The sequence below is a fragment of the Salmo trutta genome, chromosome 35 (assembly GCF_901001165.1).
Source record: "Salmo trutta chromosome 35, fSalTru1.1, whole genome shotgun sequence".
Taxonomy (NCBI): Eukaryota; Metazoa; Chordata; class Actinopteri; order Salmoniformes; family Salmonidae; genus Salmo; species Salmo trutta.
Window position 1 is genome coordinate 26,445,895 of NC_042991.1, and position 12,486 is coordinate 26,458,380.

The 12,486-nt window shown below is 42.6% G+C and overlaps 1 protein-coding gene across 9 annotated transcripts in view; it reads left to right on the forward strand.

Moving 5' to 3' along the window:
- The window catches only part of LOC115174952 (collagen alpha-1(XII) chain), an 89,927-nt gene extending 78,222 nt beyond the window's left edge, over nt 1-11,705 (forward strand). For 8 of the 9 annotated variants that reach the window (XM_029734022.1, XM_029734024.1, XM_029734016.1 and 5 more), the window contains 15 exons: nt 197-355; nt 646-723; nt 2,318-2,404; nt 2,846-2,899; nt 3,303-3,398; nt 3,934-3,987; nt 5,358-5,411; nt 5,530-5,583; nt 5,980-6,051; nt 6,173-6,208; nt 6,312-6,378; nt 6,498-6,683; nt 7,369-7,437; nt 8,886-9,056; nt 10,805-11,705. In XM_029734022.1, the coding sequence (XP_029589882.1) occupies nt 197-355; nt 646-723; nt 2,318-2,404; nt 2,846-2,899; nt 3,303-3,398; nt 3,934-3,987; nt 5,358-5,411; nt 5,530-5,583; nt 5,980-6,051; nt 6,173-6,208; nt 6,312-6,378; nt 6,498-6,683; nt 7,369-7,437; nt 8,886-9,056; nt 10,805-10,881 (1,314 nt within the window). In that variant the 3' untranslated portion in view covers nt 10,882-11,705. Of the gene's footprint in view, nt 1-196; nt 356-645; nt 724-2,317; nt 2,405-2,845; nt 2,900-3,302; nt 3,399-3,933; nt 3,988-5,357; nt 5,412-5,529; nt 5,584-5,979; nt 6,052-6,172; nt 6,209-6,311; nt 6,379-6,497; nt 6,684-7,368; nt 7,438-8,885; nt 9,057-9,377 lie in introns of all 9 variants that reach the window. The other variant, XM_029734020.1, reaches the window with a different exon arrangement.
- Nucleotides 11,706-12,486: the final 781 nt, after the last annotated feature.

The window sequence follows — 12,486 nt, forward strand, 5'->3', positions numbered from 1 at the left end:
TTGGAGGCTATCAGTGATCACCACATCAAGGAGAGGAAATAACACATCCACATACACCCTGTGTCTCTCTGCGCTCTGTTGTCAACCCCAGATAACCCAATGATTTGCAGAGTTTCAAGATAGAAAGCAGATGGTCCTAGACGAAAGTATGTCCTGGATGAAGAATGTAACAACTCTCAATCTTTTCTCTATACAGCTCCACATCCTTGTTTCCCCCACCAAAGTCAAGCTGAACCTCGACTGCCAAGAGGTGGCGGACAAGGAGATTAAGGAAGCTGGAAACACGTCCACGGACGGCTATCAAGTCCTAGGCAAAATGTCCAAGTCCATTGGCTCCAAGGGGAAAAGTGCAACTGTAAGTGAACTGTCATACAACGTCAAAGCATATGGACCTGCTGCCCTAGCAGCCTACAAGCAAGTCAGTTATAGTACCCATGTGTATCTGAGTGCTGTTATGACAGGAGGAAGCCTTGAAGCTTACTGTCTCCATCATAGTTTACCCCAAGTGGAGTGTGCCTCAGTTATCCCTATCTGATTCTCTGTGGGCTCTCTGTCTGCATGCTCTTAGTTGGTATTTTTGGATGACAAGGAAGTATCAAAGACACATGTAACTAACACTGTTTTATTTTTTTTCTTGTTCCACAGTTCCAGCTCCAGATGTTCGATATTGTGTGCACCCTGGGCTGGACGAGCAGAGACAGATGCTGTGACCTTCCATCTATGGTGAGTAAGAGCAGCCTCAGTGGACCTCCGCTGAAGTTTTCCCTAGGTACAGATCTAGGATCAGCTTCCTCTGCCCCAATCCTAACCATAGCCCATTAGTGGGGGAAATGCAAAATTCATCCCAGATCAGTGTTTAGGGACAACTTCACCCTACATCTGGACCTCCCTGGAGGGGAGAGGCGGGCAGTACAACTTAACAGACGCAAAACAAGCTCTGAGCAGTCTGTTAACATTTTCACTGACCCATCTCCTTAGTTCTCCTGTTGAGCATATGTGTGTGCACGTGCATATTAGACACATGCTTCTAATGCTTGTTGCTTGTCTCATCTTTTAACATTGCAGTAAACAAATGCATACCAAACCCGCAACTCTTAAGGACACACTTACATAATCCTGAACACATGAAGAAGAAATCTGATTTTCCCAATGGTCAATTAGTGTGCAGACAGCGAGCTCAGTACATTTCACTTAACCTATGGAAAAGTGATAGCAGCGAAGCATTGCATGATTAGAACTTGACTCTACCAACCCTATGCAGTTGTCCTATCTAATATGTCAAAGACATCATTGAATGAAAACGTGCCTCAGTACAAAGTACATTTCTGGCCGCGGATAAGGAAAGTCATTCAGTCTATATAGAATAGGAAAACTTTAAGCCACCTGTTTTTTCTTCTTATATTATTCCAACTCTTGGAAGACTCCCATTGGATGTTTGTGAAGCACATGAATTAGGCTGTGCTATAATTGTTTAAATAGCCCAGCTGCAGCTTCAAACGCCTTTTGTCAAGTAGTGTATGTCACTGATTTGCAGTTACCCTGCCCGGTTTCCCCAGAGCCTTGCCATTCGGCGGAGAAGCAACGGCTATCGACTGTAAAGGCATCACAACTATGAACGGCCTTCAACAATACGCACATTAAACAACAAACAGTGCAGAGCTATGAAGACATTGTCAACAACAACTCTTGTTTCACGTGATGCTTTTAATGTACTGTACCACAGGCTCTGGTGTTTTGACCCTGGGTCCTATGCCTCAAAGCCCCTGTTCGACCTCGACTTTCTCACTTTAGTCCCACCAGAGTTATCCATGAACTCGCCTCTGTTTCAACAAGTAAAAGCAGCTTTTCTTTCAAGAGCCACACGATCACTGTTGCTTGGATACCCAGAATGTAAAAAAATATATGTATTTCATGTCTTTTCAGCAATTGGCTTGCTGGAAGCTCATGATGTCCATTGCCACAGGATCGTTGCATGCAACACAGCTGTCTGATTGAGCCTTTCTAGTGAAATATTGCTGTCAACTAGAGAGCATGTACTTCATCTGTTGTATAGTCTTGACATGTACAGTACTACTGGTACTAATCCCATCTAATCATTCCAAATAAGCCATATTATCCTGTAACCTCCTGACCCTGCCTCTGTTTACATTTACATGACCATTCAGTCATTTAGCAGACGCTCTTACCCAGAGAAACTTACAGTCATGAAGTCTGTAATTCTGCGTACATGAGACTGGCTGAGCGGATTACCTGCACAGAGAACTGGGTCAGTGTTTTAGGCCAACTCCTGTGCCTCTCTGTTTCCTTTCCCTATCAGAGAGAGGAGTCCAAGTGCCCGTCCCTCCCCAAAGCCTGCACATGCACCTCAGAGAGCACAGGACCCCAGGGACCACAGGGGGCAGTGGTAAGACATCCTCTACAGCTACATCTCAAACGGCACCCTATTACCTGGGCTCTGATAAAATAATAGTGCACTATGTAGCCAATAGGGTGCTTTTTCGGACAAACACTCCTTCGCTCTCTCTGCTGCAGGCCAGGGGGTTCTAGTGAACTCCTTGATCTGCCGATGGAAAATTCTCTTTTTTGACACGTTCTTATAAATGTTATGACTGTACAGTTTCACTCTAAAACATATTCATTATGCAGGACTGACTGTACAATTTGGCCTTTATTTGTTTTTAAAAGGGCAAACCAGACGGAAACTACAGTAGTCTGCATGTTATGACTACGGAGCCCCCAGGGAGAGAGCATCCATCCTGACAGCATCCTGACAGATGTTGCTCTGGGCTTCTAGACACTCCTCTCCCTCACAGTGTTAACTTGACTAATGCTCTTCCTTCCCCAGGGTGCGCCTGGTAGCAAAGGTCCCAGGGGTGAAAGAGGGGAGAGTGGCCCGGCTGTAAGTACCTCACTAACCTCACCTCTCAGAGTCCCTCTTTAGGGCTGCAGGGTTACATTTTAAAGTCATAACTGATGTCAGTCATAAAGTGGTCAAGGTTGTTGACACAGTTTGGAGAATGTGGAATATTGGAGTGTCCTTTAAACTGAGAACTGTTTGCAGTTTCATGGCTTTGATGTGGAAGAAACACATCTGAATTCACTTATTGGCAATGTGTTTGTCTTCTCGAAACTGAGGGAGGCTCTGTTTGACAGTGCATGCATTCCACGGTTTCTGGTGCCTTCTTCCACATATTGCAACAGTAGCATTTGACTGCACTACTACTTTCAGTCTGGAGATCTCAATATTAACATTCTTTCCAGGTTTAATTGATTCTTATCTCTTGTCTTTGTTTCTCTGATAGGGTCCAATTGGACCACGTGGAGATACAGGCTTGCCAGGACCTATGGGTCTGCCCGGCCCTCAAGGACGCAGTGGGCTGTCTATTCCTGGAGAAGCTGTGAGTCTCACTCTCCCATTGAACACTCCACACTCACACACTCCACACTCCTACACACACTCCCCTCTCCCCAGCCACTGCCACACAACGCTCGTTTACAACGGTTAAACGTAAATCCCACGATGACTACACACACCAAATAGGGATAATTTCGGCCATTTATTATGTAAGGAATTTACAAGCTGGAGTAATTGTGGCAAGGGCCTGTAGAGCCTGCATTCCTCCATGTCTGGGGCTAAACGTGATATCTGAGGCCTTTAAACCAGCCTGTGCATAAATCTCCACTGGGATTTCCTTCTCTGAAACGTACACAGACTCAAGAGAAATGTCTCATTAACCCATGGCCTGTTTGGACATCACCAATATACTTCCACACATCTCGCACACAACTCTCATCACAGTGTATTTACCTTGGGTTACACAAAGACATAGTGACAGATTTTTGTATTAGGTCTGTCACCCAGGTTAGTGTGTGTTGTATTATGTATTATATGATCCACTGAGTGTGAATGGGTTTCTCCCTCTACTGTTTCAGGGCCGACAAGGACCAAAAGGAGAAGCTGGTGATTCTGGGCTACCTGGACAGAAAGTGAGTGCTGCTTTGGCTCACGGCCCCGGCTGTGTTTTAGAACAGGAAACCAAGGATAATTCATAGATATGCTACTACTCTGGCCTCTCTCTATGTGGCCAGAAACAATATTTCCTATGAAGAGGACTCACAAAGAGACAGTAACTAACAACAGGTTGAGATTCCCCAATTTGGATTTATTCTCTGTTAAGTGAGTGGAAAACCATTCAGCCTGATAAACCATTTCTGTTAAACAAAGGCTTCTAGTCCACATTAGGCCTTCGTCCTTGTGTCAGTTGTTGTACTGCAGTGCCTCCCTCTTTGTGTCAGTTGTTGTACTATGGTGCATAGAAAGCTGATGAGGTGATAAAAAATGTAAGAAAGAAAAATCCGGTTTCCTGGAGCCTATCTTTTGTAACGTACCAACCGTCTATGATAGATGGCATAGCTACACAGAACATCATGGTAAACGACATTTACATTTTACATTTACGTCATTTAGCAGACGCTCTTATCCAGAGCGACTTACATAACAAAGCTGGCTCTTCTATTTAATCAACATTGACAACATTCAATGATTTCCAGGCTTAGCTTGTGACTTTTTACACAACAACAATGCACTTCCATGTGTCCTCAGACATCTGCATTTTAGAGATCTTCTGAGATGGTCTTCATTAGACCGACAGCACCACAAACAAATAGGAGCTCCAGTTCTCATACATAAAATGGTATCTTTGTACTTTTAGAAATAGCCCACTTCTTTGATTTATAGATTAAATAAAAGAAGAGAAGCCTCTTTTGTGACTGAAAGATGTCTGCTAGTAAACTCAGAGTATTTCTATGCTGAGTGAATTCTGATTTAGGAACCAAGCCCCCACCCTCCCCGTATAAAATAAAATAAATCTTGGTTCGGAATGAATGCAGCTGTGTTTATGCCACAAGACACTGGCGAATGAATTACCCAGTGTAAGATAATTATTGATTCCAAGTTAAAAGCCTTGGTGAACCCATCCCCAAAGTGATTGTGGGTAGTGTTTGCAGGTGACCATGCTAGAACAGATGCTGTGGCAACATGCATTTAATGACTTGCAGAGTACGCAGCCCTGTTTTATAATGGCCAATAAAATGGATCTGGAATATATTATGTTCCCTGTAAATCTTATGCCAAAGCATCAAAGGCGAGAGAGGATTGACAATAAAAAAGTGAGCAGGGTTTTTGAGCAAACGAGAAATAAAATGGAGATTTACAGTCTGACACACGGAAAACTGGTGGTGAAACAAACTGGTTTGAGTTGGTTGGTCAAAGGAACGTGACCTGTGTTAATGTGGGCTGTGAGGGGGAAAACATATCCAGTTCTGAAGTGGGTTTTGTTTCTGTCTTTTTCCCCCAGGGTCCACCTGGGGTAGCTGGGACCATCGGCCCAATTGGACCTGCTGGACCTAGGGTGAGTCAATAGGCCATTGTCTAATGATCACACAATGTCTAGGCCTAGGGTTTAATGTGCTTGATCCTGTCATCTCAATAACTTGTTTAACTCTATTGTCTGTGTGTTGCAAATGCAGGGACCCCAAGGAAAGGAGGGACAGGCCGGATCCAGAGGCCCAACAGGACCAATGGTATGTTCAGACAAAATGCAGTCAGAGAGAGAAAGGAATCTATGTACTGCATATCATGTCACTGTCAAGCTCATAATCTCCTAAACTATAGTAAAGACAGACCACAAGTCTCTTGAATGTAATCTGATTGGTTGTTTTGTTTGTGTCACTGTATCTGATTGGTTTCTTTGTTTGTGTCACTGTATCTGATTGGTTCCTTTGTTTGTGTCACTGTATCTGATTGGTTCCTTTGTTTGTTACTGTATTAACTGATTGATTGATTTTATCTGCCAGTAAAAAAAAATAAAAAACATATGCACACAGTACATAAATTTTTTTACTTTCCATTGTGTTCCCTTAAAGTGCATGGTGTAATACATGTATCAGATTGGTGATTTTGTGCTTGTCACTGTTCAGGGACCTCCCGGATCTCCTGGAATGCCTGGGGCTTCAGGAAAACCAGGAAAGTCTGGTGACAGAGGGGTTTCGGTAAGCATATATTTCACCAAATTTAATAATCCAGTTCTCCATGTTATGCAAACCACGGAAAGGCAAAGTTGTTGCATCATACAGTGAAATGTAAGGGCCTTGTATTCTTCTGTTAATTCAGGGAGCCAATGGTATGAAAGGGGACAGAGGAGAGAGAGTGAGTAACATCCCCAAGGGTCTATCTTCAAGTTTTTAACCTCAGTTAATCTCAGTAAGTCATGTATATTCATCACCAAGCCTTCCTCCTTGTTTGCTTCTAGGGTGACTTTGCTCCTCAGAACATGATGCGATCCATTGCCAGACAAGTGTGCGAGCAGATAGTTACCGGTGAGTGGGCCTTTTTTTTAGCACTACATTCAGGAGTTTTGCCACTACAGTGAAATCAAAGTCCTAACAGAGTCTGCATTTCATTAAATGTCTGTTACCTTTTCAATGTCGACTTTTAGGACAAATGAGTCGAGTCAATTCGATGCTGAACCAGATTCCCAGCGGTTACCGTAGCAGCAACAACCCAGGTCCCCCCGGATCCCCAGGGCCCAGCGGTAACCAGGGTCCCCGTGGAGAGCCCGGACAGACAGGCAGGAACGGATTCCCAGGAAGTCCTGGACAACCTGGCCCGCAAGGAGAGAGAGGTACGTTGTCCCGCATGTCCATTGCTGTCAGAAGCCCAAGAATTCCCCTATGTTGACTAATAAAGATGTTTGTCAATAGGTCTATATGTTGACTAATACATTTTTTTGTCAATAGGTTTAGCTCAGGAGTGTCAAACTCAATTCCTGGAAGGCTGTGAGTCTGCGGGTTTTCGCTCCTCCCTTGTAGTTAGGAACTCCTCACCTGGTTGTCTAGGTCTTAAGTGGACACACATTGAAAGGAAATAACAAAACCAGCAGACACACAGCCCTCCACCGCTGACCTAGCTGTTCAATATCAGTAGGCCTAACTAGTGTCTTGCTGTGTGGAATCAGAAGATAATCAATCATATCACGGTTGGAACAAAGACTGGACATTTTTCCATAGACGAGACATTTTGTCTTACTACTGTCTTAGCAATGGAATGAAGCCTTCAGGGACTTTTCCAAAGGCTCATCTTCACATCATATTCCATTCGTCTCAGTAGCTCTGTCTTTATTTCTGTGTGTCTTTCTGTAGGCCTGTCTCAGACTGTTTTCAGTGGCTTGGGAAATGTCCATCAATTTTTCCCCCTGCAAGCTTTATTAATATTTAACTTCCTGTGTCATAATGGTTTCATTAGGCTTTTCTCTTTGAGTTGTCCTTGTCTTTGTCTGCTGTCAGTGATTCTGGTTGCTTGTTTCTCAGGCCCGGCAGGAGAGAAAGGTGATCAAGGAACACCAGGAGTCGGACAGAGAGGACAAAGAGGACCACCTGGTAGGTTTCACACAACATTTCCGCTCCAGGTCCACAACAATCCACTCCTCCTTTGTCCTGTATTGCATCGTATGTGAGTCTTAATAGCAACACCCATCTCCTTCCATGAGGGTGCTCATTCAGTAAACGTATTCTTTTGTTTGAATCTGGGGAAATCAATCGTTACTTTACTTTAGCTACAGTAATGGGAGTCATTTCTCACCACATCTCTCATTGTAAGTTGGGTGTGTCATTGTGAATTGAACCATTCCTCCCATTTAAAATCTGCCTTGCAGGAAGTAACTACAGGCTACAGATCAGCTCAGAGGTGTTGCCTGAAGCTGTGCTGGGCCAGCTGTGCTTAATAAATTATCAACGCTGCTGTCCAGTGTTTTCCCAGTTAAACACTCTGCATTCTAGGGGATTTATGTTGCCTATGTGTGTGAGGTGCTCATATGCACAGATGTTGAAATAAATGCTCTGTTCACACTGGGGTAAACATTAATTACCGCACCTGAAGATAGGACCCATCCGAACTCTATGACACCTCATGGTTCGAAAACTGCCAGTTCAGATTGAAAGCAATGGAGAGCAGTTAGAGTTGCAAATGTGAAAACCAAAAGAGTGAGAGAGGTTTATGTGTGCGACTTATCTGTACCAAAAAGATAAGTGACATCAAACTGTCTGGATATAGTCACCAGAGTTGATTTCAGAATGAGCTCTGCTTAGACACTCTCCATCCGTTCTAATGGCTTGAGCTGACAGAGGTCATAGTTTGTGTACTGAAACCAAGGATTCCCTTTGGTTTAACCCTGTACTGCAGAATCATTAGATTCCAGACAAACTGCCTACCCAGACATCCAACAATAACATGAGCTCATCCAGCCAGGGGCTGTAGAGTAACAATACAGGTGTAGCTAATACAGTCATCCAGTCTTCCACTTCCATACAGCACGTTTAACTATAAAGCACTGGGCTTCCAGAAGCCTGTTCTTCACCAAGGAGAGCCTGGAGAAAAAACATGCAATTTACTTAGTACTACAAGGTCAAGACTTGTGGAAAGTGGTCTTGAATCGGGGGAAAGGAATTTCCCAGGTTACTGGGGAAGCTAGCTGATGGTGAGTGATTGTTCATGGGCTGATCAGATGGACATGCTGAGGTCTTCTTGTGGCCTCATTCACAGCACATGTTTAAAGGACTTGAAGGAACATGGATGAAAGGCTGAAGGAGTAAAGGTGAAAATTCCAAGCTTAGGCTTTTATAAACGTCTAGACGAAACAGAGGAGGGAAAAGGGTTCAACGAAGGAATCCAGGTTTTTCCTTCAGCTTCAGTTTGTCCTTTTTTTTTATTGAATGTTCCAAGCTGTTGTGGCAGAACCAGGTACTACTCTTATAGTTCCCACTGATGTCACAGGGCGACGACACTCAGATGTGTTCTGATTGGTTGGTTGTGATTTTTTCTCTCTCAGGCCCAGCAGGCGAGACACGGACCGGCCCTCCAGGCTCCGCAGGCTCCACCGGGCCCCGCGGTCCTCCTGGGCGCCAAGGGTTCGCAGGTATTAGGGGCCAACCTGGCACTCCTGGCTACTGTGACTCTTCCCAGTGTGTCGGCATTCCTTACAATGGACAAGGATACCGAGGTATGTAACTGGAAAGGTAGATTGCATGACATCCTCAATGACTGCATGACGCTGCAGCATGAAACATGAGTTACAAGCATGAGTAGTTACTACATAGTTACTACATAGTTGCTTCATAGTTGCTTCATAGTTGCTTCATAGTTGCTTCATAGTTACTACATAGTTGCTACATAATATAAGTACAGTACAGGCTGATGACAAATGGATATATTCCAGAAAGGACTATATATACATTTTGATAATTGATTTGTTAACATTAGGAGAGAAAGTAAATATTCCCATACCAACTGAAGACTAACACCCTGTTTGACCTTATTTCAGGTTCACCATAGTAAACTTTCTAAATCGCCTGTGCTGCTTTCACTTTGAATTCCTGAAAAAAGTCCTCTTACTGAGATACTTGCTCACGCGCTCTAGAGCTGTTTGAGGATAACCACCAAAGGATAACATTAACAAACTATGTTGAGAAAGACAAGAACAACAACGTGGACTGGTACTAACAACATTGTAGAGCAACTAGAACAAACAAGCATCGGTGATGGCAACAACGTAGTGGTGTGTTTGCATCTTGAAGCCAAAGAACGAACAGAAAAACCTATCGGGTGGAGGACCATATACAAACAAACAAACAAACAAACAAACAAACAAAAACAAACAAAAACACTAACCAGGTTGTATTTGGTAGCAGAGAGAATCAACAACTTCAACAATATTAATATTGTTACTCTTGAGGTGTTATCTGTAAATAAACTAATGGTCCCTTGTAAATGATGTTTGAATCACATCCACAAAATGTAGGTTTAACACCTGTAGTTACACTTCTGCCTTGTAACCTGCTGCTTGCTTAATGCCAACATGAATGCCTCTTTTTCTACCACGTCCCCACAAGTGATGTTTCTGTAGCCTACACACACACACCGACTGCTCAGGCTCATACTGTACCACGTTCCCCTGGAGGTAGTGTTTCTGTAGCCTACACACACACACACACACACACCGACTGCTCAGGCTCATATTGTACCACGTTCCCCTGGAGGTAGTGTTTCTGTAGCCTACACACACACACACACACACACACCGACTGCTCAGGCTCATATTGTACCACGTTCCCCTGGAGGTAGTGTTTCTGTAGCCTACACACACACACACACACACCGACTGCTCAGGCTCATACTGTACCACGTTCCCCTGGAGGTAGTGTTTCTCTCTACGTACACAGTAGGAGCATTCTAAGAATCGTCATTCATACATTTTTCTGGTTCTCATTTCTTTATTTTGCTGTAGTATTAATGGATATTCTACCACTACCAGCTGGTTACCTCTGTTATGTTATGAGGAATAACATCACAAAATGTATGAATAGGCTGGTGCTAGAATGACTTAATTTTTGATATTTTGTGTTGATATTTTGTAAATGAATGAGCTGCAGAAAATGGCAATGATGATTCTGTTAAATGATTGAACCCACCCACCACCACTCAAACTGGACTAACATTGAAATGCTAACATCAGACCGATTTAGAAAATGCACTGAATTGTTTACAAACCCTTTCTATCAGTGCCCTTGAAAATCACAACCTATCTGTATATGGCCATGTCCACTCAATTGTGTCATTTCACCAGTATACTGCATGTCCAAGCCTGAAAATAAAACATACTGTAACACAACAGTTCATTTTGTGCATGTTGAGACATACTCTGCAAATTACACTCATGTTCAATCGGCATAAAACACTATTTCCAACCAGAGCCATATTCACCTGAGCCTGAAACCTACGTAGTCCCAACACCTGAAGAAGAAGATGATTCACAAAACGAGCGTTGAAAGAGGTCACTATCAAGAAAGGAATCCAAAAGGATAGCGTCATAAAATAGGTTATTTTTTGTTCTTCTTGTGTTTGTTTTTGTTTTGTTCACATATGGTGCCATTAAGGGCTATGCACATTTCACTAAAAAGAGGTTTGATACCTCATCTATATTTGGAAGTACCTTAAATCATATGTGAATTCATCTTTTGTTGGGGGGAGGGGGAAACAAAAACAAAATCCTTAAAAATGTTCCATGACAATCTGTGAGCTTGCTGTTTTTTTCCTAGTGTGTCTTTTGCTTGTAACATATCTGCATTAAGTGTTTATCGAATTGCAGTGTTGGACAATGCAAATGTTTGTTCACACAGTGTTGGGCATCCAATGAAAAACACTTCTCTTTTCAATCACGGTTCATTCAAAATGTCTGATTATCAAATTATGTTTTATTCCTATTTTATACTTTTGCTCTCTTTTTCACTTGAAAGATGGCCATCTGTTCACCATCTACCTAAAGTTTTCATCTTCAGTACTGCAGCTTAACATGGCTTCCATTTTGTATCTTTAGACTAAATATTTATCCGTTTTCTTATATCAACTCACAGCTGATTTTACCAAAGGTTGCATGTTTGTGGTGTATATTTAGTATGTTTTTTTAATCAGAATATAGTTGTTATCATTGTTGTTTTATCAATATCGAATGCAGTTGGAATTTGTGTGCAAGACTATGAATATGGTATTGCTGCTTCATGTTTTAACTTCAAATTGTGAGTTCCACAGCCTTATTTTCTTATTTATTTCTGAAACAGAAGAGGCATTTTTCAATAAAACTACTGAAAATGTGCTCTCGTGTCATTCATTATTTCACTGCAGCTTAATATAGGATTTGGAAATTGCTTGTTTTTCAGGGGTATGATTTAATACATTCACAACAATCAAATCAAGAAAGAAGCCACTGCTAGAAAACCGCCATAAAAAAGCCAGACTGCGGTTTGCAACTGCACATGCGGACAAAGATCGTACTTTTTGGTCTGATGCACGGGGATGGCAGCATCATGTTGTGGGGGTGCTTTGCTGCAGGAGGGACTGGTGCACTTCACAAAATAGATGGCATCATGAGGAGGAAAATTATGTTGATGTATTGAAGCAACATCTCAAGACATCAGTCAGGAAGTTAAAGCTTGGTCACAAATGGGTCTTCGAAATGGTCAATGACCCCAAGCATACTTCCAAAGTTGTGGCATATGGCTTAAGGACAACAAAGTCAAGGTATTGGAGTGGCCATCACAAAGCCCTGACCTCAATCCCATAGAAAATGTGTGGGCAGAACTGAAAAGGCATGTGTGAGCAAGAAGGCCTACAAACCTGACTCAGTTACACCAGCTTTGTCAGGAGGAATGGGCCAAAATTCACCCAACTTATTGTGGGATCTTGTGGAAGGCTACCCGAAACGTTTGACCCAAGTTAAACAATTTAAAGTCAATGCTACCAAATAGTAATTGAGCGTATGTAAACTTCTGACCCACTTGGAATGTGATGAAAGAAATAAACGCTGAAATAAATCATTCTCTACTATTATTCTGACATTTCACATTCTTAAAATAAAGTGGTGATCCTAACTGACC